At 36.8% G+C, this 24,658-nt stretch overlaps 2 protein-coding genes across 2 annotated transcripts; both read right to left on the reverse strand.

The window, feature by feature from the left end:
- Positions 1-17,985: 17,985 nt before the first annotated feature.
- Positions 17,986-18,945, reverse strand: LOC138891515 (uncharacterized). The gene has a single exon (XM_070174910.1). The coding sequence runs from the start codon at positions 18,943-18,945 to the stop codon at positions 17,986-17,988; it is 960 nt and encodes a 319-aa protein (XP_070031011.1).
- A 1,688-nt stretch (positions 18,946-20,633) lies between these two features.
- LOC104120394 (chemocyanin-like) lies at positions 20,634-21,363 on the reverse strand. Its single transcript, XM_009632149.1, has 2 exons — positions 21,195-21,363; positions 20,634-21,067 (listed from the first exon to the last, which is right to left on the reverse strand). The coding sequence occupies exons 1-2, from the start codon at positions 21,361-21,363 to the stop codon at positions 20,634-20,636; spliced, it is 603 nt and encodes a 200-aa protein (XP_009630444.1).
- Between the last annotated feature and the right edge of the window lie 3,295 nt (positions 21,364-24,658).

Raw genomic sequence — 24,658 nt, forward strand, 5'->3', positions numbered from 1 at the left:
ATATTCAGTACAAAAGAAAGGGGATTTAAGGCCGATTTTATGTGTATTGACTTTGTGTTCCTTCTTTGACACCAATATCTTTGACTTGGAAAAGATTACAACTTGAACAGGCATAAAATAAGTACTCCCATTTATTTTTAATTGTCCACTTTTAACTTTACACTCCTTTTAAATAAAAAAAATAAAATATACTAATAACAGCATGCTTGGCCAAGTTTTGAAAAAATAAATATATTTATTTTAGAGATTTGATGTATTTCGCCAAGTTTCTAGGAAAAAAATAAATACTTTTGTGTAATAACACAAGTTGCTTTGACAAGGTGATAAAGTTGCTTCTCAATAGAAATATTTTTAGAAAACTTGCCCAAACACAAATTGATACCTAATATTGACAAAAGTGATTTTCAAGTTGACTAGGCATACACAAACTCCTATTTTTTCAAAAGTACTTTTTGAAAAGCATTTCTAGTAAAAAATCACTTTTCAAATTAAGCAGATTCTAAGGTTTGGCCAAATCGGCTATAAATAGAGTTTGTTTGGCCAAACTTCCTAAAACTACTAATTTTGAGAAATACTTTTGTCAAAACAGATTTTTCAAAAAAATACTTTTAGAGAGAAATAGTTTATGTTTGGCTAAATTCATTTAAGAAGTCCTTTTAGTATTTGATAAAATTATGTTTGGCCAAATCTTTTAAAAAGTATTTTTTAGTGCAACTACGAAAAAAGATAGTATTACTATCATCTTATAATTAATACTTAATGTTTAAATTGAGAAATATTTTTACATATTTTTATGAAAGACATTAGCTAAAGTTTTATTTTATTTACTAGTTAAAATTTAAACCATAAAATAAAAATATATATCAATATTTTTAATCAATATAAATATAATTAAGATCATCTTATAATTAATACTTACTATTTAAATAGAGAAATTATTTTAAATATTTTTAAGAAAGACTTTTATTAAATTTTTTATTTTATTTACTAGTCGAAAATTTAAACCATAAATAAAACTATATATCAAGATTTTTAATTAATAAAAATATAATTAAATAAAAATAAAAAGAGGAGAAGAGAGTTGTATTTATATTCGAGAGACAAATTGATTAAACTAAGACATATATGTTTTGATTGAAAAGAGATGTCACGATCCGAAATCCCAATCACGGGGTTGTGATGATGCCTAACATCCACTTGCTAGGCAAGCCAACGTTAGCTAAAGAATTACCCAACGTTAGCCAACTTTAGGATATATATATATATATATATATATATATATATATATATATATATATATATATATATAGTCTATACTAATCCCAGAAATCCAGAGTCACAAGTACATGAGCGACTAGAATACTACAAACACGGTCTGAAATGGAATACAACTGTTTGATACAAGATAAATAGTAAAACAAACAAGAAAGTGGACTTCAAGAACTGCGGGCGCCATGCAGCTCTACCTCAAGTCTTTTGAATAGATCTGATCCGAGCAATCTCCTCTATGCGCTACAAGGGCCAATACTGGAATCTGCATAAGAAGTGCAGAAGTGTAGTATGAGTACAACCGACTCCATATATTCTATAAGTATCGAGCCTAATCTCGACGAAGGGGTATAACCTGTACGAATAATAAACAAAAGACAATAAAAATATAGAGAAAACGGATAAACATAAGAATGAGACCCGAAGGTCAACTAACTGAGGGCCTTAAAATAACATCATCTCATAATCCTTATGTCATAGTTATCACAATCCAAAATCTCAACCCATCAATATGGCGCCTAATACACTTTTAGGCAAGGCAAGCAGGATAACCATAATGAACCAAGATAGCACCCACGCAACTTAACTCTAATCATCATTTAAAATCTATTTAGACACTTTTGCCAACTTAAGACTTTAAAATGAATCTTACCACAAAATTTTCACGTACGAGTGTTAACTCTAGGCTTAAGGATTCAAATAGAAAAGGCTTTACAATAAATACCACTTACACACAACAATAACAACATATACAATATTATCTCATATTGTGGGGTCTGGGAAGATAGTATGTACGCAAACCTTATTCATACCATGTGAGGATAGATAGACTATTTCCAATAGAAAATATCACTTACATGCTATTTTAGAAAGTAAACTTAAATTGTGGCAACGTGGGTCTAAAGTGTTGTGTTGGGTTGTAACTTTTTATTATATTTTGCGTCAAAAAGCCTCAAAATGTTGAGAAAAACAAAGTTTATTATCGGTGTTGACCAAAACAATTGCAAGAGTTAAAAATAAAAAATTTCCTAATAATTGTTTTCGATAAAACTACGAAAAATATTACTAACCTTATGAGGGCATATATATTTTTATGCTGCGTACGCGGAAAAATTAAAATTCTACTTAAAGTATTTCTTTGAGTGTACAAAGGTAACGCCACTTTGGCAAAGTTTTCAGTTTTGACATTTTCCTATTTTATTCATATTCCTTAGCAGGAAAGGAGAATTCTGTAATAATGCAAACCTTTCTTTTCCTAGCTACATTTAGGTGTCGACGTGTCGTGATGCTTAAGTACTTAATTATTACATTATTTCCTTAATATTAATTTCCATAAATAGAGTAAAAAAAAATTCCAAAAAAATTATATAATTGGTTTCCTAGTAATTATGGTTTTATATCGTGCTTATTTAAAGGGGCCTTTACATCCATAAAAGCATTATTATTCGTAGAAATGGCGTGGGATAGCCATTTTTTAATATAGTATTTAATTTTTATCCAGTTTTTTTAATGTTAGCAAAAATAATCACAACTCTATTAAAATTAATACGAAAAGACGTTTTTACCCTTTCTTCATGAGTGCTGTGTAAATATTAAGGTCATGGTGTCCTTAACATTTACACTGCACACATAAAGTTAAGGACGTCATGTCCTTAATATTTACAATAAACATATGAAGTTAAGGACATGATGTCCTAAAGTTTAACAACGGAAGGTGCAAATACAAGACACTTTGTCTCTAATATTTACATAACATTCATGAAGTTAATGACACAATATCCTTAATATTTACATAACACTCATAAAGTTAAGGACAGTATGTCCCTAACATTTACATTGCACACATGAAGTTAAGGACACCATGTCCTAACATTTACACTGCACATATGAAGTTAAGGATATAGGGTCCTAAAGTTTAACAACAGAAGGTGCAAATACAAGTTAAGAACATTATATCCTTAACATTTACACTGCACACATGAAGTTAAGGGCGTCATGTCCTTAACATTTCCACTGCACATATGAAGTTAAGGACATGATGTCCTAAAGTTTAACAACGAAAAGTGCAAATATAAGACATTGTCCTTAATATTTACACAGCATTCATGAAGTTAAGGACACCATGTCCTTAATATTAGTACAATGGCATTTTCGTCCGGACAGGTAAAAGATTATTAAGCACTGACTAAAAAGTAAATACATTTTAAACAGTGGCCAAAGAGTAAAGACATCTCTAATTAATGGCTAACCATGCACTTCCCCTTATTATTCACAGTATTCTCTCCAAAGTTCAGCCATGACTTTTACAAAGAGAACACTTTTCTGCTTCATCACTGCAGTTATAGCCACTTCCATGCGACTATCCATGGCCACTGTGTATGAGGTTGGAGACTCACAAGGTTGGACCATTATAGGGAAGGTTGATTACAATCACTGGGCTTCTACGAAGAAATTTCAAGTCAATGATACCCTGAGTAAGTAATATTTTCCTCTCTTTTGTATATTCTTGTGTCATCATATAGCTCTTTCATGTTTTGACGACGAAGAAATTGGGGTTAGGAATATTTAAGTTATATACACTGACATAATATTTACCATATCATACGTGTTTCGAAGAGAAATCTATATATTGTCGTGCACGTAACTTAAACTATTTACCCTTACTGTCACTCGTACATGAGATTTTCATCTCATACCAATTCTTTCGAATTCATTGGATCCTTTCCGCGTTCGAGAATTTCCTTCTTCCACTCCGCCCCGAAGAATAACTAGGACCAATTTAGTCACGTTTTCATATTCCAATTAAACACTGTCCATTTTTTATTATTCTCAAAGGATAAGATTATTCTCCTAATTACTAATGGGTAGAGTAAGGACTTGATATAAGGACATATATTGCTCTCCTTATGCCGACTTGATACAACTCAAAGTAAATGCTTGAAGGCTGAGATTTTAGTCTAATGCTTTACTTTGACTTTTTAATGTACGAAGTTGACATATTCAGAACTCTATATAAGAAAAACAAAAGATGTTTTCATGGTTTTCCCAAATTACATTCATGCTACTCTATACTAAATTATAATTTTCTCAACTAAGTGGGAAATCCGTCTTTATATATATATGAACACTAGTATCTTTAAATACAAACAAAAAAGTTACTACTCTCCGTCCTAATTTATGTGGCGGTGTTTGATTCTATGTGAAGTTTAAGAAAGAACGGAAGATTTCTAAAACGTGTGCTTTAAAATACGTCGTAGATATTTGTATGACTATAATTAAATCATCCTATTAAGGGTAAAACAGGAAATTTAATTGAATTATTTCTAAATAAGAAAATATGGTATTCTTTTTGGGACAGATTAAAAAGGAAAGTATGACACATAAATTAAGACATATAAGTTGCAACTTTTTATTGCATGGTCAAGTTATAATATTCTTCTTCTTTTTTATACGTGCAGTCTTCAACTACAACAAATACCACAATGTGATGCAAGTGAGCAGCCAAGAATATGAGTCATGCACAGTTACATCTCCAATAGCCACTTTAAACACAGGCAAAGACTCTTTTACACTTTCAGCCCCTGGCGATTACTATTACATCTGCGGAATTCCTGGCCATTGCCAAATTGGCCAAAAAGTTTATATAAAAGTTGGTTCTCAAACAAATGGAGCATCACCCCTTTATTTCATGTGGTTTCCCATGGGCTTGTTAGGGCTTTGCTTCTTCTTGATTTTTTAGATTTTAGGTTTCTATAATGTTTAGTTGGTGCTTGGCATATAGTTTTTTTTTGTTACCCTTTGTTTTGACAATACTATATACTATAGGGATGAAATGTTGTTACGTTGGTGACGAGAATTAGTTCATCATTTGGAGTGCTCCTATAAAATTCTATTTCAGAAATAATGCTTTTCAAAGTTAATAGCTTTTATATATATATTAAAACGCAGCTAAGAATAAAACTGTAAATACATACCGTATGAAAAAGACTCAACTTCAAAAGACGAGAATGAAATTAGAGCCCGGTGGAGCAGGCAAAGTAATAATGATTTGAGCAACTCGTGTTGATAACGTATTAAGAAATGAGAGCAAAATAGAATAATATAGTAATAGAGACAAGATATATAGGAAGAGAATGTATACGTTATCTTATTCAAGTGTGTTTCTTGTGTGTACTTAATAAGATAAAGTATACCCTATTTATAGGATATGAGATACATGAAAGGTTACAAGAATATACCTAAAGGTTACAAATATTAAGTGATGAATTAACTAAATACATGAACTCAAATGGTTCATGGAATAGGGATGTATGGAGTATTCAATGGACATCCACTTTAATATATTTATAACACTCGCCCTTGAATGTCCATAGATAATGTGCCTCTTTAAAACCTTACTAGGAAAAACCCGGTGGGAAAAAGCTTAGTGAAGAAAAAAGAGTAGACATATCTTATAATACGCATTGAGTGCTGCCTCATTAAAAACCTTACTAAGAAAACCCAATTAGGACAAAACCTTGGTTAAGGAAAAAAGAGTATAACGCGTATTATACTCCCATGATAAAAATTTTATTTGATATCTCGGAGACAACGCATTCCAATCTTATGTCTCAACTTTTCAAATGTTGATGTTGGCATTGCCTTAGTGAATAAATCTGCTAGATTATCACTTGAAAGGATTTGTTGAACATCTATCTCACCATTTTGCTGAAGATCGTGTGTGAAAAAGAATTTTGGTGAAATGTGATTTGTTCTGTCTCCTTTGATATATCCTCCTTTAAGTTGAGCTATGCAAGCAGTATTATCTTCATAGAATATCGTTGGAATCTTCATTTTTAAAGAAATACCACACAGTTGTTGAATGTGTTTGAGTCACTGATCTCAACCATATACACTCTCGACTAGCCTCATGAATAGCTATTATCTCTACATGCTTGTGAGATGTAGCAGCTAAAGTTTATTTGTTGAACGCCATAAAATAGTTGTACCTCCACAAGTAAATAGATAGCCTGTTTGAGATTGGGCTTTATATAGATAAGACAAATAACCTGCATCTGCATAGCCAGTCATTTGTGAATCGGATTCATAAGAATGAAATAATCCTATATCAATAGTCTCCCGGAGGTATCTAAAAATATGCTTAATACCATTCCAATGTCTTATTATTGGAAAGGAACTAAATCTTGCCAATAAACTTACTGCAAAAGTTATATCTGGTCGAGTATTATTTGCAATATACATTAGTGCCCCAATTGCACTAAGATATGGAGTTTCATCACCAAGAAACTCTCCATCATTTTCATGAGGTCGAAATGGATCGTTATTTATATCAAGTGATCTCACAACCATCGGGGTACTCAATGGATGTGCTTTATCCATATAAAAACGCTTTAGGATCTTTTCGGTATAAGTTGATTAATGGACAAAAATTTCATCTTTCATATGCTCAATTTGTAGACCAAGACAAAATTTTATCTTTCCAAGATCTTTCATTTCAAACTCTTTCTTCAAACAGTCTCCTTCTTTTGGAAGCTCCCCAGAATTTCCAATGATATTTAGATCATCAACATACACAACAATTATAACAAATTCAGGTCCAGACCTTCTTATAAATATACAAGGACAAATTAGATCATTCTTATATCCTTCTTTCAGAAAATACTCACTCAGGCGATTATACCATATTCGCCCTCATTATTTCAATCCATATAAGAATTTTTGAAGCTTTATTGAACAAGTTTTCCGAAAACTTTTATCAGTTTCGGGAACTTTAATCCCTTCAGGGATTTTCATATAAATCTCGTTGTCTAATGTGCCATACAAGTAGGTTGTGACAACATCCATCAGACGCATATCAAGTTTTTCATGGACTGCCAAATTTATAAGATACCTGAAAGTGATTGTATCCACCACAGGAGAATATGTCTCTATATAATCAATGTCAGGTTTTTGCGAAAATCCTTGTGCCACAAGTTGTGCTTTATATCTAACGACTTCATTTTTATCATTTCGTTTTCGCACAAAAACCCATTTGTATCCCACTGGCTTTATTCCTTCAGGTGTTCGGACTATTCGTCCGAATACTTCACGTTTTTCAAGTGACGCTACTTCTGCCTGGATAGCGTCTTTCCATTTTGGCTAATCATTTCTCTGTCTACATTCATCGACAGATCTTGGTTCAAGATCCTCATCTTGTTGCATTATCTCAACAATAACATTATAAGCAAAAATATTGTCGACAATAATATTATTTCGGTTCCACCTTTTTCCCGTAGAGACATAACTTATTGAGATCTTTTCATTCTTATTATTTTCAGGTACCTGGACCTCCTCTGAAGTCTTATCATTTGTTATGTCACGGGGCTCTTTTTGAGCAATTTTCTCCATATTATGATCTCCTAGATCATTTGCTCATTTTCGCTTTCGAGAATATTTATCTTTGGAACCAATTGGTCTACCACGTTTCAAGCGTGGCTTAGACTCATTTATATTTATAGATTGTCCAACCGGGACATCAATTCGAATAGGAGCATTAGCAGCTGGAATATGTGACTTAGTCACCCTTGGTAGGTTAGTGAATGCATCTGGCAGTTGATTTGCAATATTTTGCAAATAAATTATCTTTTAAACCTCGTGTTCATATTGATTTGTTCGAGGATCTAAATGAGATAGTGATAATGCATTACAATCTATCTCTTTTTGCAATTGCTTATTTTCTCCCCCTAATATTGGGTATACTGATTCATCATAATGGCAATCAGCAAATCTTGCCGTAAATAAATCTCCAGTCATAGGTTCCAAATATTTTATAATAGAAGGAGATTCATACCGAACATATATCCCCAGTCGTCTTTGGAGTCCCATCTTTGTGCGTTGTGGTGGAGCAATTGGAACATATATTGCACATCCAAATATTCTAAGATGGGAAATATTTGGCTCCTGACCAAAAACCAATTGTATTGGGGAGATTTTATGATAACTTGTGGGTCTGATCCGCACAAGAGCTGCCGCATGCAAAATAGCATGGCCCCATGCTGAAATGGGAAGTTTTGTTCTCATAAGTATTGGTCTGGCAATTAATTGAAGGCATTTTATCAATGATTCCGCTAGACCATTTTGAGTATGAACTTGAGCAACTGGATGCTCAATTATTGTCCCAGTTTATATGCAACAATCATTAAAGGCATGGGACGTAAATTCACCAGTATTATCAAGACAAAGTGTCTTAATTGTATAATCTGGAAACTGTACTCTTAATCTTATTAATTGAGCTAGTAACCTCGTAAAGGACAAATGCGGGTTGATAACAAGCACACATGTGATCATCTTGTAGATGTGTAACGACCCGACCGGTTATTTTGAGCTCTAGCATGTCATTCGGTGATTTGAGGCCTTGAGTAGCTTCACTTCGGGTATTATAACTTGTACATGTGGTCGAAATTGAAATTCGAGAAATTCAAAGTTCATTTGGAGAGAAAATTTAAATTTCAGAAGCTTTAAGTTGGAGGAGTTGGCTCAGGGTTGATTTTTGGGTAAGCGACGTCGAAATCGGGATTTGAAGGTTCCGACAGATTTGTATAATGATTTTGGACTTGGGCGTATGTCCGGAGTGGGTCTTGGATGACCCGGGAGCGTTTTGGCGCCTATTATGGAAGTTATCATTTTGGAAGAATTTCATAAATTTGAGTTGAAGTGCATTTCAATGATATCAACATCCGTTTGGGATTCCGAGTCTAGGAATAGCTCTGTATGATGATTCCGGTCTTAAGAGCGCATCCGGAGTGGATAAGGTCCGTAGATCATTTTGGGGTCATTTGGGCGAAAGTTGGAAATTTAGATAATTTTAAGAAGTTTGACCTGGAGTGGACTTTTTTATATCGGGTCGGATTTCGATTCCGGAAGTTGGAGTAGGTCTGTAATGTCGAATGTGACTTGTGTACAAAATTTGAGGTCGATCGGGCGTGATTTGATAGATTTCGGCATCGAATATAAAAGTTTGAAGTTCTAAAGTCTATTAAGCTTGAATTGGGGTGCGATTCATGATTTCGATGTTGTTTGATGTGATTTGAGACCTCGAGCATGTCCGTGTTATGTTATTGGACTGGTTGGTGTGATTGGATGGGGTCCCGGGGGCTTCGGGTGTGTTTCAGATGCTTAACGGGTCGATTTTTGGACTAAGGAAAATGCTAAGGCAGCTGGTATCTGGTGTAACCACACCTGCGAGGTTTTGGCCGTAGGTGCGGAGCCACAGAAGCAGCCAGGAGGGTCGCAGAAGCAGCCAGTGGTCATATCCCAGTTTGGTCCCAACTTCCCTTCATTCGGGTTTCGGGTATTTAGCGTGACCTTTCTTAGCACCAAGTCCCCGATATTGAAATATCGAAGGTTGGTCCTTCGATTGTTATATCTCTCAATCCGCTTTTATTTTGGGCAGCCAACTGGACAAGGGCTGCTTCGCACCTTTTATCTAATAGATCTAGGCTCGTGTTCATAGCCTCGTCGTTTGATTCATTAGTTGCATATCGGAACCTTAGACTCGATTCTCCGACTTTGACTGGTAGTAGAGCTTCGGCGTCGTAAACCAATGAGAATGGGGTAGCCTCGGTACTGGACTTCGATCGGGTAGGATTTCCTTCTATTTTCCTTTGGCATCGATCAACCTCTTTTTGAGGTTTTTGAGTAAGGTTTTGTTGGTCGATTCTGCTTGTCTATTCCTACTAGGGTAGTAGGGTGTTGATAGGATCCTTTTGATCTTATGATTTTTGAGATATTTGCTTACTTTACTGCCGATGAATTGTTTCCCGTTGTCGCATACGATCTCGGCCGGAATTCCAAACCGGCATATGATGTGGTCCCAAATGAAATCGGTGACTTCTTTCTCCCTGACCTTTTTGTATGCTCTGGGCTTCCACCCACTTAGAAAAATAATCAGTCATAAACAATATAAATTGAGCCTTACTGGTGCCCATGAAAGGGGGGCAACAATATCCATTCCCCACTTTATGAACGGCCATGGTGACAAAACTGAATGCAGTAGCTCCCCGGGCTGATGAATCATCAGAGCGTGTCTTTGACATTCATCACATTTTCGTACAAACTCCTTCGCATCCTTCTCTATATCGATCCAGTAGTAGCCGGCTCTAATCACTTTTCAAACCAATGATTTGGCGCCTGAATGATTTCCACAGGTGCCTTCGTGGATTTCTCTCAAAACATACCCGGTATCCCCTGGTCCTAGACATATCGTGAGTGGGCCATCGAATGTTCTTCTGAACAGGGTTCCGTCTTCGGACAGGCTAAATCTTGCTACCTTTGTACGCTAGGCCATCGATTCTTTTGTATTCGAGGGTAGTTTTCCGGTCTTATTCTATATATTTATTTCTCCAGTCCCAAGTTAGGCTCGTTGAGTTAATCTCGGCATGGTCTTCTTCCACTACCGATCTCATAAGTTGTATGACTACCCCCGAGTTAAACTCGTCGTCCTTGACCAATGATCCTAAGTTAGCGAGGGCATCAACCTCACTGTTTTGATCCCAAGGTACGTGTTGCAAAGTCCATTCTTTGAACCGATGTAATGTTACCTGCAACTTGTCCAGGTATCTTTGTATTCGTTCTTCTCCGGCCTCGAATGTCCCATTAACTTGGTTCACCACAAGGAGGGAGTCGCACTTGGATTCGATCACCTTTGCCCCCAAGCTTTTGGCTAGTTTGAGACGTGCAATCATGGCCTCATATTTGGCCTCATTGTTAGTCAATTTCACAGTCCTAATAGATCGTCTAACTACATTGTCTGTTGGTGGCTTTAATACGATGCCAAGTCCGGACCCTTTTGCGTTTGAGGTGCCATCTGTAAAGAGGGTCCAGATCCCCGAGGAGGTCCCTAAGTTGATTAATAACTCTCTTTTGACCTCAGGTATTAGGGCTAGTGTAAAGTCGGTCATAAACTCTGCCAAAATTTGAGATTTAATGGTGGTCCAGGGTCGATATTCAATATCGTACCCACTGATTTCCACGGCCCATTTGGCCAACCGGCCTGAGAGCTTGGGCTTATGCATAACATTCCTCAACGAATAAGTAGTCACAACACATATGGGGTGATACTGAAAGTATGGTTTTAGCTTTCTAGAGGCGCTTAGCAAAGCGAGCACCAGTTTTTCTAGGTGAGGGTACCTAGTTTCGGCCTCACCTAGGGTCTTGCTAACATAGTAAATTAAAAATTACGTACCTTGATCTTCCCGGACCAGGACTTCACTTACCGCTATCTCTGATACTGCCAAGTACAAGTATAGTTGTTTGTCTGTCTTCGGCGTGTGAAGCAGCGGTGGGCTCGATAGATACCACTTGAGTTCCTCCAAGGCATGTTGGCACTCCGGGGTCCATGATAAGTTATTCTTCTTCTTCAATAGTGTGAAGAATCGTTGGCTTTTGTCGGAGGATCTCGAGATGAATCGCCCCAGGGAGGCTATGCGCCCGGTTAATCTTTGCACGGCCTTCACTTTGTCCACAACTGTGATATCTTCGATGGCTTTGATCTTGTCTGGGTTGATCTCGATTCCCCGGTTGGATACCATGAATCCGAGGAATTTACCTGACCTAACTCCAAACGCATATTTCTCCGGGTTCAGCTTCATATTGTATTTCTTCAATATGCTGAAGGTTTCCTGCGAATGTTTTAAATGGTCTTCTGCTCGTAGGGATTTAACCAACATATCGTCAATGTAAACCTCCATTGATTTTTCTATTTGTTCCTCGAACATCCATTTTACTAGGCGTTGGTAAATGGCGCTGGCATTTTTTTAACCCGAATGGCATCACGCTATAGCAGTATGTGCTGTATTTAGTGATGAAAAGGTTTTTTCCTGATCACACCGGTTCATCCGTATTTGGTTGTACCCGGAGTAGGCATCATGAAAACTGAGGATCTCGTAGCCGGCCGTGGCGTCGATCATGCGATCGATGTTGGGCAAAGGGAAAGAGTCCTTGGGACATGCCTTATTTAAATATTAATAGTCTATACACATTCTTAATTTGTTCCCTTTTTATGGACTACTACTATATTTGCTAACCAATTCGGGTATTTAACCTCCCGAATATACCCTATTTTAAGGAGTTTAGATACCTCGTCCTTGATGAAAATATGTTTGACCTCGGACTGGGGTCTCCTCTTCTGCTTGACCGGATGGAACTTCGGGTCCAGACTTAGTTTGTGATTGGTTATCTCCGGCGGGATCCCTGTTATATCAAGGTGGGACCAAGCAAAACAATCTTCATTAGCTATAAGAAATTGAATGAGTTTTTTCCTGAGCTCGGGGCTTAATCCCGTGCCCAGGTATACCTTTCGATCGGGTAAGTGTTCACTCAATACGACTTGTTCAAGTTCCTCGACCGTTGATTTTATAGTGTCGGAGTCATCGGGGGCTATGAAAAATCTGGGGACCCCATAGTCATCGTCCTCGTCTACCCCTTGTTCCTCCGATTCTATCAAGGCTGGTATTAGTGATTGATATTTGGCCCCGTTTTTGACCATCTGGTTCTGATCCTCTGATGTTGAGATTGTAGATGCTGGGATTACTTCATCGACTGCGAATATTTCCTTGGTGGCCGGTTGTTCCCCATAAATTGTTTTGACTCCGCTGGGTGTTGGGAATTTCAGTACCTGGTGCAGTATCGAGGGCACTGCTCTCATGTTATGGATCCATGGCCTCCCAAACAAAGCGTTGTACCTGATGTCTCCTTCGATCACATAAAACTTAGCTTCCAAGATGGTCCCAGCGGTGTTCACCAGTAATGTTATCTCACCCTTAGTGATTTCACATGCCATGTTGAATCCGTTTAGAACTCGGATTGCAGGCATAGTTTGATCTTGTAGACCGAGCTGCTCCACGACCCTTGATTGGACAATGTTGGCCGAGCTGCCTGGATTAATTAACACACGCTTAACTCGAATTTTATTTATGAGTACAGATATTACAAGTGCATCATTGTGGGGCTGTACGATCCCTTCCGCTTCCTTGTCGTTGAAAGACAAGGTTCCTTCCGGTATGTAATCTCGAGTTCGTTTCTCCCTCGTGATGGACACTTTGGTGTGCTTCAACATCGGCCACTAAGGGACATCGACCCCACCGATGATCATGTTAATGATGTGCTGAGGTTCTTCTTGTTCGGTCTGTTTGTTAGAATCCCTATTCCTGAAATGATTCTTGGCTCGGTCGCTCAGGAATTCTTGAAGATGCCCGTTGTTGAATAGTCGGGCTACTTTCTCTCTCAACTGTCGGCAATCCTCGGTTCTGTGGCCGTGAGTGCCATGATATTTACACATATGGTTAGGATCCCTTTGGGGTTGATCGAATTGTAGAGTTCGAGGCCATTTGGTATCTTTGATGCGTCTGATAGTTGATACAATGGAAGCAACATCGACGTTAAAGTTGTATTCCGATAACCTTGGTGCTTCTTTAGGCCCGATGGGCCTTTCGAAGCTGCTTTTGCTCATGAGTTCCCGGTTTCTCTGACCTCGATCACTTCTCCTTTCATTTCTCATAGTGTTCCGCCCAGGCCCACTACTTCTTCGGTCTCCATTATACGGCCTATACTGATCCCTGTTTGATCTCGGTTCACGATCGATGTCTCTCTTGACTCTGTCAATGGTTATGACGGGATAAAAGGATCCCGAAGGGGCCCCGAGTTGATCATCTTCGACTCTGATTTTCGATTGATACCGGTTATGCACGTCGGCCCAAGTAATGGCCGGATATTCTATCAGATTTTATTTCAACTGCTGTGAAGCCACCGAGCTTCGTACATTGAGCCCTTGGGTTAAAGTCTAAACAGACCAATCATCAGCGAACGGTGGCAGGTCCATTCGTTCTATTTGAAACCGGGACACTGTCACGACCCAAAATCCCACCACAGGAGTCGTGATGGCACCTAGTCTCTAAGACTAGGTAAGCCGATTTCCATTGCATTTTTAAGCATTTTTTTTGGTTTTATTTTAATTTAAATAAATAATCAAAACTAACAGCGGAAATAATTACAATATACAACCTCCCAAGACTGGTAGTACTGAGTCACGAACTCTAACTGAATACATAGAATGATCACGAGGACCGAATATACAATACTGTTTGATTACAAGTTAACAGTACAATGGAATGAAAGAACTCCAAGGGACTGCGACGACCAAGCAGCTCTACCTTGAATCCTTACGATCTTGCTTTAACTCTACTCAAGTCCGTTATCTTCAATACCTGGCTCTGCACAAAATGTGCAGAAGTATAGAGTGAGCACACCGCAGCGGTGCCCAGTAAGTATCAAGACTAACCTCAATGGAGTAGAGACGAGGTACAATCAAGACACTCACTAGTCTAATACCCTGTGCAATATAGCAGTATACAATAGTACTGGAAAATAACCAGCAATGATAACAACAACTCAACCAGTGATATCACAACAAGGCAACATAAAACAACCAATGATATGCACAGTAAGACAATAAGATTTTCATTTAATATCGCTCAACAATTAATAAATACAATTACACCCAGTTAAATCAAGTTCATCAATTAATTATCTTTCACATATAATTCTTACGAATAAAAATCCTTTCAAATAAATATTTTGAATATAATTCTTTCAATTAAAAAGTCACCATGTGACACCTCATTTCAAAATCATAAAAATACGGGTCTCAGCCCATTTTCATGTTTTTCATAAATACGGGTCTCAGCCCATTTTTCATATCTCCACGGCACTTCGTGCCCATAATTAAATCATCATATTTCTCTATCACCTCGTGCCCTCATTTCATATCTCAACTGCACGGACAACTCACGTGTCAATAACCTCAATGTATATAAGATCCACATGATCAATTTATTTTACAATAAAGTAAGGTTAGAAAATCTTTAAATCAAGTAAGAAATCAATAAATGAATGAATTTATTTTAGAATCATTTAGGTGAAGAAAATAACTTTGCACTTATATCAAAGCATCAGATAAACTACTGGTTTGGTTGTAAAACTATTTAATTTAAAACATAATAATAATTCCTTTTATTTAAATCAACTCAATCATCGAAAATCAGTAAGAAAAAACAGAAATATACTTCTTCAGAGTCTCGTGCTAAAAAGTCAAAGTCAACACAATACAACTAGGAGCACAAAACACATAATAATAAAGTCAACTAGTACATCATGGAAGAAGACAAGAATTTACATATTAAATGAAACAAAATCACCCAAGGCAAGAACATGAATAAAGAAATATCAACAGGGCACTTCCGAGGTACCGCCTCGTAGTCCCAAATCATAAATAAATTCACAATATCTCATTTACTTATATCACCGCGGGAGCCTTCACATTAAATTTTAAAGAAATTATTTTCCCGAAATAGCATCCCACATTTTAGCCACCCTTATCACACCGCATGGCTTCTAGTAGTTCCCCTACTAGCCACGCGTTTCAAGCCACCCTTATCTTACCGCATGCGTTTCAACACCCTGACCTTATATCACCGCATGACTTCTAGTAGTTCCTTTACTAGCCACGCATTTCAAGCCACCCTTATCTCACCGCATGCGTATCAATATCACAATATTTCACAAATCGCACCTCAAGTGCCCAAATATCACAGCAAAATATAACTTGCACCTCAAGTGCACAAATATCACAACATAATATAACTTGCACCTCAAATGCCCAAATATTACAGCATTTCACAAATTACACATTCAAGTGCTCAAATCTTACAACATATCACAGATTGCACATCAGATGCTCAAATCTTACAACATATCACAAATTGCACATCAGGTGCTCAAATCTTACAACATATCACAAATTGCACATCAAGTGCCCCAATATTACAACTTGCTACAGAAATCAACAATACGTTATTTCCCACAATAAGGAGCCCATGGCTCGACCATAAGGTGCACAACACCCAAAAACAATCAATAGAGATAGAAATTACTCGACATAAAGCAAAGTCTTCATTAAATTTAAATTTTCAATAATTATATAAACACCTCTTCTTAAGCTCATTTAATTAATTATTTACAGAGGGAAAAATCCAAAATAAATTAAATTCCAATAATTATCAAACCAGCAAATTCACGAAATTTCATAAATAATCAAATAACAATCACATCCCATTGTCATATAACAACAAAGTCAACAACAAGGGTTTAGGCACGACAAATAGATGATTAAATATATGCCAATAATTATCCAATTTACTACACAATATGCTCAAGACTTTAACCCAATAAAATTTGTACATATAAATCAAGTACGTACTCGTCACCTCGCGTACATGGCTTTCAATTACCCAAGTTGTATATAAGACTCAATGCCTAAGGGGAATTTCCTCCACTCGAGGTTAAGCAAGACACTTACCTTTTTGAAGTTAGGCCAATATTCCAAAATGGCCTTCTTGCTTGAATTGGCCTCCGGACAGCTCAAATCTATCCAAATTAATTGTATAACTTCATTAAAATTCATCGGAAACAATTCCAGATAATAATACGTCGACTTAAAATTTTATTCCAAAAAGTCAACGCAGGACTTGCCTCTCAGAACCCGATATAATTTTCATGAAATCCGAACACCCATTTCGATACGAGTTCAACCATACCAATTTTATCAAATTCCAATAACAACTCGACTTCCAAATCTTAAATTTTTGTTTTTGGAAGATTTTACAAAAATCTTGATTTTTTCTCCATTAAATCCGAATTAAATGATGGATTCAAAGACATAATCATGAAAATCAATCAAAACTGGATAAGAATCACTTACCCCAAACACCCACGCAAGAATCTCTCCAAAAATCGCCTTCTACCGAGCTCCAAAATAGATTTTGAGTTATGAACTCAAACCCCCGTTTTTAGGACTTTTAATTCTTCCCAGATAGGCCTTCTTCGCGTTCGCGACCATTGCTTCGCGTTCGCGAAGGCCAAAAAACTCGCTGCCTCAATTTCTTCTTCGCGTTCGCGTTAGAAGGCCTGCCGTGCATATCATCGCGTTCGCGTTCGCGAAGGCCTGCCATACATATCATCGTGTTCGCGTTCAAGCTCTCGCGTTCGCGAAGGCTGATGACTCCAGGCCCAGTCCCCTCCTTCCTTAGTCGAATTCTCAAATCACCTAGTCCTAAAACACCATACGAACTTAGTCAAATTCTCAAATCACCTCAAACAACATCAAAACGACGAATCGCACCTCAAATCAAAATCTATGAACTTTGAACTTTCAAATTCTATAACTTGTGCCGAAACATATCAAATCAATCCGGAATGACTTCAAATTTTGCACACAAGTCTTAATTGACATTATGGACCTATTCCAACTTCCGGAATCGGATTTCGACCCCGATATCAAAAGGTCCACTTCCGGTCCAATTCTCCAAAAATTTTACTTTCGCCATTTCAAGCCTAAATTGGCTACAGACCTCAGATTCACAGTCCGGACACGCTCCTAAGTCTAAAATTATCCAACGGAGCTAACGGAACCGACAGAACTCTATTCCGGAATCATCTTTGCATAGTTCCGACTATGGTAAAAATCCTAAGGCTTAAGCTTATATCTTAGGGACTAAGTGTCCCAAAATCTCTCTGAATCATCCGTAAATCAAACTCGACCACACACACGGGTCATAATACATATCACGAGGCTGCTAGAGACCTTAAGTCACTGAACGAGGCGTAAATTCTTAAAACGACAAATCAGGTCGTTACAGACACGAACTCTCTGAGCATCTCGTTATCCTTCTGTTTTACTTTGAAAAGGTCCGATTTCCTGGTCTCGACCTTGATGGCCCCGACGTATGCTTTCACGAAAGAATTCGCAAGCATAGTAAATGAATTAATAGAATTTGGAGGTAAGTTGTGATACCATATCATAGCTCCTTTTGATAGGGTCTCTCTGAACTTCTTCAACAGGACAGACTCGATCTCATCACCCACCAAGTCGTTCCCTTTGATGGCACATGTGTCAGAGGTTACATGCTCATTTGGGTCGGTCGTTCCATTATACTTAGCAATCTCAGGCAGGCGGAATTTCTTAGGGATCGGCTTTGGAGACGCGCTCGGAGAAAAAGGTTTTTGCACGAACTTCTTGGAATCTATACCTTTCAATATCGGCGGTGCTCTTGGAATTTGGTCTACCTTGAAATTGTAGGTTTCCACCTTTTTGTCATTAGCTTCGATTTTCTTCTCCCCTGATTCTACCCGTTTTGTCAGTTCTTCGAGCATCTTTATGATCTCGGGGTTAGCCTCTGATTTATTTTCATTTGACCTTTCTGCGACCGGTTCATCCCTGCGGGTGACTTCTAGGGGTGGATCGGGTTCAACTCTACTCGGTGCATGGCTTTTGTTCTGTAACTGAGCTATCGCCGCCTGGTGAGCCTGCAGCATTTCAAAGATCACCCGTAAACTGATCCTGTCTCCTCCAATATTTTGTGTATTTTGAGCTGCCGATCGGGCTCCACCACAGACGCTATTCTCGGGGCCGGTAGGTAGGTTTGTGTCGATGGCCACATGTGAATTAGCGTCGATTGGGTATGTGATCAGAATATCGATGGGATCAACGGGCGGTACCTCATCACCGGGCGCTATGTTATTATTTTCACTGTGATGACCGGACTCGTTGTCAACATGTAGGGGTGCTGACTGAGAGTTCGACATCTTGAATTTTAACTTGAAGTTAGAGACACTTCAAAGAACAAGTGTAAAGTAGTGTGCGTTATGCAGACTTGTATCAAATAACTACTATTATCCTTAGCCCCATGGTGGGCGCGAAACTGTTTACCCTCAAAATCAGATAATAATTGAATTTGTAATTAGTTTTAAGGATACATGGACTAACTTGACACAAAACGATAAATTAGATTGCAATTGAAATAAATAATTGTAAAGTAAATGCAAACCACAAGAATTGAACAATCTTAGCCTTGGGAGGTTAATCACCCTCGAGCCAGGTACGCTTCGATCGGTGGTGTCAGGATACCGAAGAACAAGAGCTTAAAAAATAATAATAATATATTGCTTTGGAATGCGTGTTACAATCTCTTGAATGAATTATTAGACCACAATTTTTATAGTAGAGGAGTCATACTTTAGATACAATTCTATAAACGGTAAAAAATCCCTTGATTTGCTGATTGCCGGTTCCTTACTGATACGCGTTGAGATTTCCGCCGTAACATCTGCCCGATTACGGATATTATGCTAACAATGTTTCTCCGAGCTCGTTCGGGACTAGGGTCGACTCCGGGGTCTCGGATTCAATGTTCTCGAAGGCAGGTGTTCTGACCCTGGGTTCTAGCCCGGTGTAACTTGGGGCCGATCTTCAGTCTTGCATTATCATATTCCGAGCCTGTCCTTTCATATCGTAGGCGAACTCGATTTCGACCGTATTCAATTCCAGATTTTTCAGTGCTTTTCTGGTGCTTTGGAATGCTATGTCACTGCCTGAGTCATAATTTTTCCTGTGCTTTACATGTGCTATGGGCAATTACTTCATTGCCCGAGTCACAAAGTTTTCTTTCATTTCTTCAAAATTTGCCCTTTTAACTTCATTCTCACTCAAATCATCACCATTTTTCACTCTTGGCTTCTTACGTACAAACTTAACCATTAAGCTCAAACTTCAAGCACCTGAAAAAACACATCAAAGTCGGGGTAAACTACATAATTTCTTTTATGTAAATATAGCATATTATGTATTAAAAATATATTAAAATAAGTATACATAATAAAATTTTCAAACCTAATAAATTAAATAGACTGATAGAATTTCGAAGTCAAACAACATATTGTTCAAAATCTTGGATTAAGACATTTTTTTTCCATTAATATTTGTTCATTTCATAGGGGATTCGGGAAAAGGGAGCTGGAAAGGAGTAATGGTAGTCGAAATTCCTTTTTTCTAAATACAGACTTGGTGACCCCAAGAACATCACGTTGCAAATGCCTTAGTATTTTCTACGTTTTTCTCTTTCCTTTTTTTTTTTTTGGTGACAAACATGGGATTAAAAAAGAAGACAGTAAATATTATGTCGTCAAAATAATACAGTTTGTAGGTTCTATAATGTTTTTCACAAAGTCTTGATGTTGGCTAATCAGTTAATTAAGCAGCAATTAAGATCTATTAAATAAATAATCCAGAAAATAAAAACTGAATTTAACAATATAGTAAGAATGAATCATAATCTGAATTTGACTACAATAAATACGTGGATAAACCACTTACAAAATCAATACTACCTACAACTGGAAGAACTATTCTAGCCAAAAAAAATATTTGACCTAAAAGAAAAAAAAAAAAGAAATAAAAACTTGTATGATCCTGCAGTATAGTGTCTAAACCATTCCTAGAAGCAGAGAAGAAGAAACAATGGCAATACCATGCTGATGGGAAACCAGTTGGATGAATAACAAGTGGTAGCAAAAGAATCACTAGTGTAGTTATAATTAATGGGAAAACCAGGAAAATAAGGATATTCTACGGAATTAACAGGAGGACTCAATGCAGTTGCAGGACTACTATTATTAGTCGGAGTTGTGGTTGCTGGAGTAGTAGGAGTCACTGGAGTATTCGCTGGAGCTGCGATTTTAACGTGAACTTTGAGACCAATATCACAGTGACCTTGAATGCTACACAAGTAAAAGTAATCGCCTGGAGTTGGGAGGTTAATTGAGTCGTGGCCTGAGTTGAAGCTGGCAATTGAAGCTTTATCTGTGCATGCAATGTAATCGTCGACGTTCACTTGCTTCACATTGTGCAATTGTGGGTCGTAGTTGAAAACTGCATGTGTTATAGAATATATAGGCATGTTAGTTCTTCTAAACAATAGGGTAATATTCTTGGACAAAATATTCTTAGTACTAAATAAAAAATAAAAATAAAATGAAAAGGAAAACGAAGATCTTACCAAGGGTATCACCAACTTGAATTTTTTTGGAAGAAACCCATTGATCATAATTTTGGTCGAAAGTCCATCCTACAGAATCACCAACGTTATACACAACAGCTGTGGTAGATCCCGCGGCAGCCATCATCACCACCAACACGACCATCATTGTTTCTCTAAATAAAGCCATAGATTATAAATTGCTATGATCTCTATGGTAATTATATAGTAATGAAGAATTAGAGACTTTGGAGTCTGAATACTTATAATTTGAGTGAATGAGCGTCTGAGTTTCTGAACTGTGTGGCTTTTATAGGCGTAGTTAATGGCTTCTCTTGACTTGAAAGGACTAGAATTTAAGGAAATTAATAGGCATATACCACTTATGGAAAGTCAATTTCCATGTACTTTGGAAGTTACAATAGTATAGAACTAAATGTATTACCAAAAAAGAAATCTAACACATACCATGTTTAATTTGGAACTTTAGTACTTGTATTACATTATTTTCTTCATATTAGTTTCCATAAGTTAAAACGAAATTTCCAAATAATACAATTTTCTTCCTAGTTAAATAGGAAGAATACGTACTTATTACAATTAAGGGTTTTGTGGTGCATAATTAAGTACTTATTACAATTATTTCCTTTGTAGTTATTTTCATATAAGTTGAGAGAACTAATTTTTCCAATTAATATAGTATTTTTTTTAATACAATTTTTCCAATTAAGGGCATTTACATCAATTACAGCATTACTCATAGTAGTTCTCTTTGTAGTTCAGCTAGCAATGGCTTTCACAAAAAGAACGACAATGTTTCTGTGTATTATGGTTGTTTTCGTTGGACTCTCTACGGCTCCCGTGTATGAGGCTGGTAATTAATACGAAGTTGGTGGTTTTCAGGGTTGGACCACTACGGGCAAAATTGATTACAATCAGTGGGTTTATACAAAGAATTTTTAAGTTAAGGACACCTTGGGTAAGTAGTCTTTCCTCATTTTTATTAAAATATTTTCAAGAAATAAACTGGTGTACGAAAACTAATAATTTATTCTGTACGATCAGGGTGGATAAGAGTGGGTTGCTCTAGTAATAAACACCCTTCACTTCCAACCAAGAGGTTGTGAGTTCGAGTCATCCCAAGAGTAAGGTGGGGAGTTCTTGGAGGGAGGAAGCCGAGGGTCTATCGGAAACAGCCTCTCTACTCCAAGGTAGGGGTAAGGTCTGCGTACACACTACCCTCCCCAGACCCCACTAGTGGGATTATACTGGGTTGTTGTTGTTGTTCTACGATCAGAGGGGTCATCGGATCCCGTAAATTTTGACAGAAATCGTGTATATGTAAATATGTATATCTTGAAAATTATTATATAAATAACTTGATACTCTGAACACTACAAGTCTTTAAATAGCACCGACTCAGAATAATAGTGATGCTCCCATCACGTTAAAATTAATCCTGGTCCTGCTCTGTTTAGGATCACTTATATTTTTCAATTTTAAAAAACAATTATTCACGCTTAATATTCATGTTCGCACACTACACCAATGAATGCAAATTATATATCTTAACTTCAATCATAATTAAATACTACTAAGTATTTTCAATTTAATTTATAGCTTTTCCATTGACTAATTAAATGAGGGTGTCAATATGCAGTTTTCAACAACGATTAGAATTAGAGAAAATGACACTCTATAGCCCTTCAAAATTTTAATAGCCCATGTTTTTTCCTATTGACACAAAATGTCACTCTGACCCAAATATATTACATTTAATAGTCCAAAATATCTATTTTGTATAGTGTCAGTCTATTTTGTATATTTTTTGTATAGTGATAGTCTATTGTATATAAATTGTATAGTGACAGTCTATTTAGTATATATTTTGTATAGTGACGATCTATTTTGTATATATTTTGTATAGTGACAGTCTATTTAGTATATTTTTGTATAATGACAATCTATTTTGTATAGTGACCGTCTATTTTATATATTTTGTATAGTGATAGTATATTGTATATAAATTGTACAGTGACACTCTATTTTGTATATATTTTGTATAGTGACAGTTTATTTTGTATCCCGAGCACTTTTATCTATCTAACGTGTATAGACTGTTGTATGACATATAAAATTGTATATATTATTCTTTTATGTTAACCTTATCTATCCAACGTGTATAGACTATTTTGTATAGAAATTTATAATAAAAAAGCTACTGACATTTCTATTATAACAAAAATCAAAGAACGTTAATGAACAATAACAATAGGTCCACCTCACAATAATAAGGCCAAGGATGTTTAACAAGGGTACACTCCTAATGAACACAACAATAGGTTCCGATTTTGTACCGTGTTCTAGTGCTACCATATCTTGGTATAGTGATTACACACGTATTTGTCCGGTTCATTACCTTTTTTCTAATATTCTCCGGTATTCTGAGAGTGTACCGGTCCAAATTCTCCCCTGGTACCACCTCACAATACTCGTTAGTGGTACCAGGGGAGAATTTGGACCGGTACACTCTCAGAATACCGGAGAATGTTAGAAAAGAGGTAATGAACCGGACAAATAGGTGTGTAATCACTATACCAAGATATGGTAGCACTAGAACATGGTACAAAACCGGAACCGAAGAGGGAAGAAATATCCCTCTATCTCTCAGAATATCCATTTTTGCAACATAAACAAGAATCCTATCACAAGCCATTTCTTCAAGCTTTGGTGCTTCATCAATAAAAGGATTGTCAAAGGGTCGTTATTCCATTTATTTGATGGACAAACAAATTCTCACCATTTATCTACCATTGCTTTTCTTGGATCTTTGTCACGACCCAAAATCTGACCAGTCATGATGGCGCCTATCTCAATACTAGGCAATCCGATAATATCAATAACCCCCGATTTCCTTTAAGTTTGAAAAATATAATATTTAAATATAATTAAAAATCCCATAAATACTGATACGAACACTCCCCAAAATCTGATGTCACTGAGTACATGAGCATCTATTATGAATACAAGTCTGGAAGATACAGTCTACAATAGTCTGAGACCAAATATAGTAAACAAGGAGATAGGGAAGGAGAGCCAAGGTTTGCGAAATACGACAACTACCTCAAAATCTCCGGAGAAATCAACTGCGCGAAAGAATCAATACCCTCTATGTCCGGGAACACTTGGATCTGCACACGAAGTGCAGGTTGTAGTATGAGTACAACCAACTCAGCAAGTAACAATAATAAATAAGGAACTGAAGATAGTGACGAGCTACACAGTTATAGTTCACTTTCAGTAATTCCAGAAAAGAATAGACATGCTTTCGAACCAGCAGTTTAAGTCAAATCAATTTTATATAGTTCAAGTTCATGTATTCCGGATATAAAATCTTTCAGAAAGATTCATAACAATGACAAATAGTAACTAAGTGCAACAACAAATGAAGATCAAGTACAACCTCTCAGGACAACAATCACTCA

This window comes from Nicotiana tomentosiformis, chromosome 1 (assembly GCF_000390325.3).
Source record: "Nicotiana tomentosiformis chromosome 1, ASM39032v3, whole genome shotgun sequence".
Lineage (NCBI taxonomy): Eukaryota > Viridiplantae > Streptophyta > Magnoliopsida > Solanales > Solanaceae > Nicotiana > Nicotiana tomentosiformis.

Excerpts from the sequence above, each read along its gene's own strand:
- LOC138891515 (XM_070174910.1), bottom strand. The coding sequence starts at position 18,945 with ATGTCGAACTCTCAGTCAGCACCCCTACATGTTGACAACGAGTCCGGT.
- LOC104120394 (XM_009632149.1), bottom strand. The coding sequence starts at position 21,363 with ATGGCTTTATTTAGAGAAACAATGATGGTCGTGTTGGTGGTGATGATG. Across the intron at positions 21,068-21,194 it reads TCAAGTTGGTGATACCCTTG|TTTTCAACTACGACCCACAA; the intron begins GTAAGATCTTCG and ends TAACACATGCAG.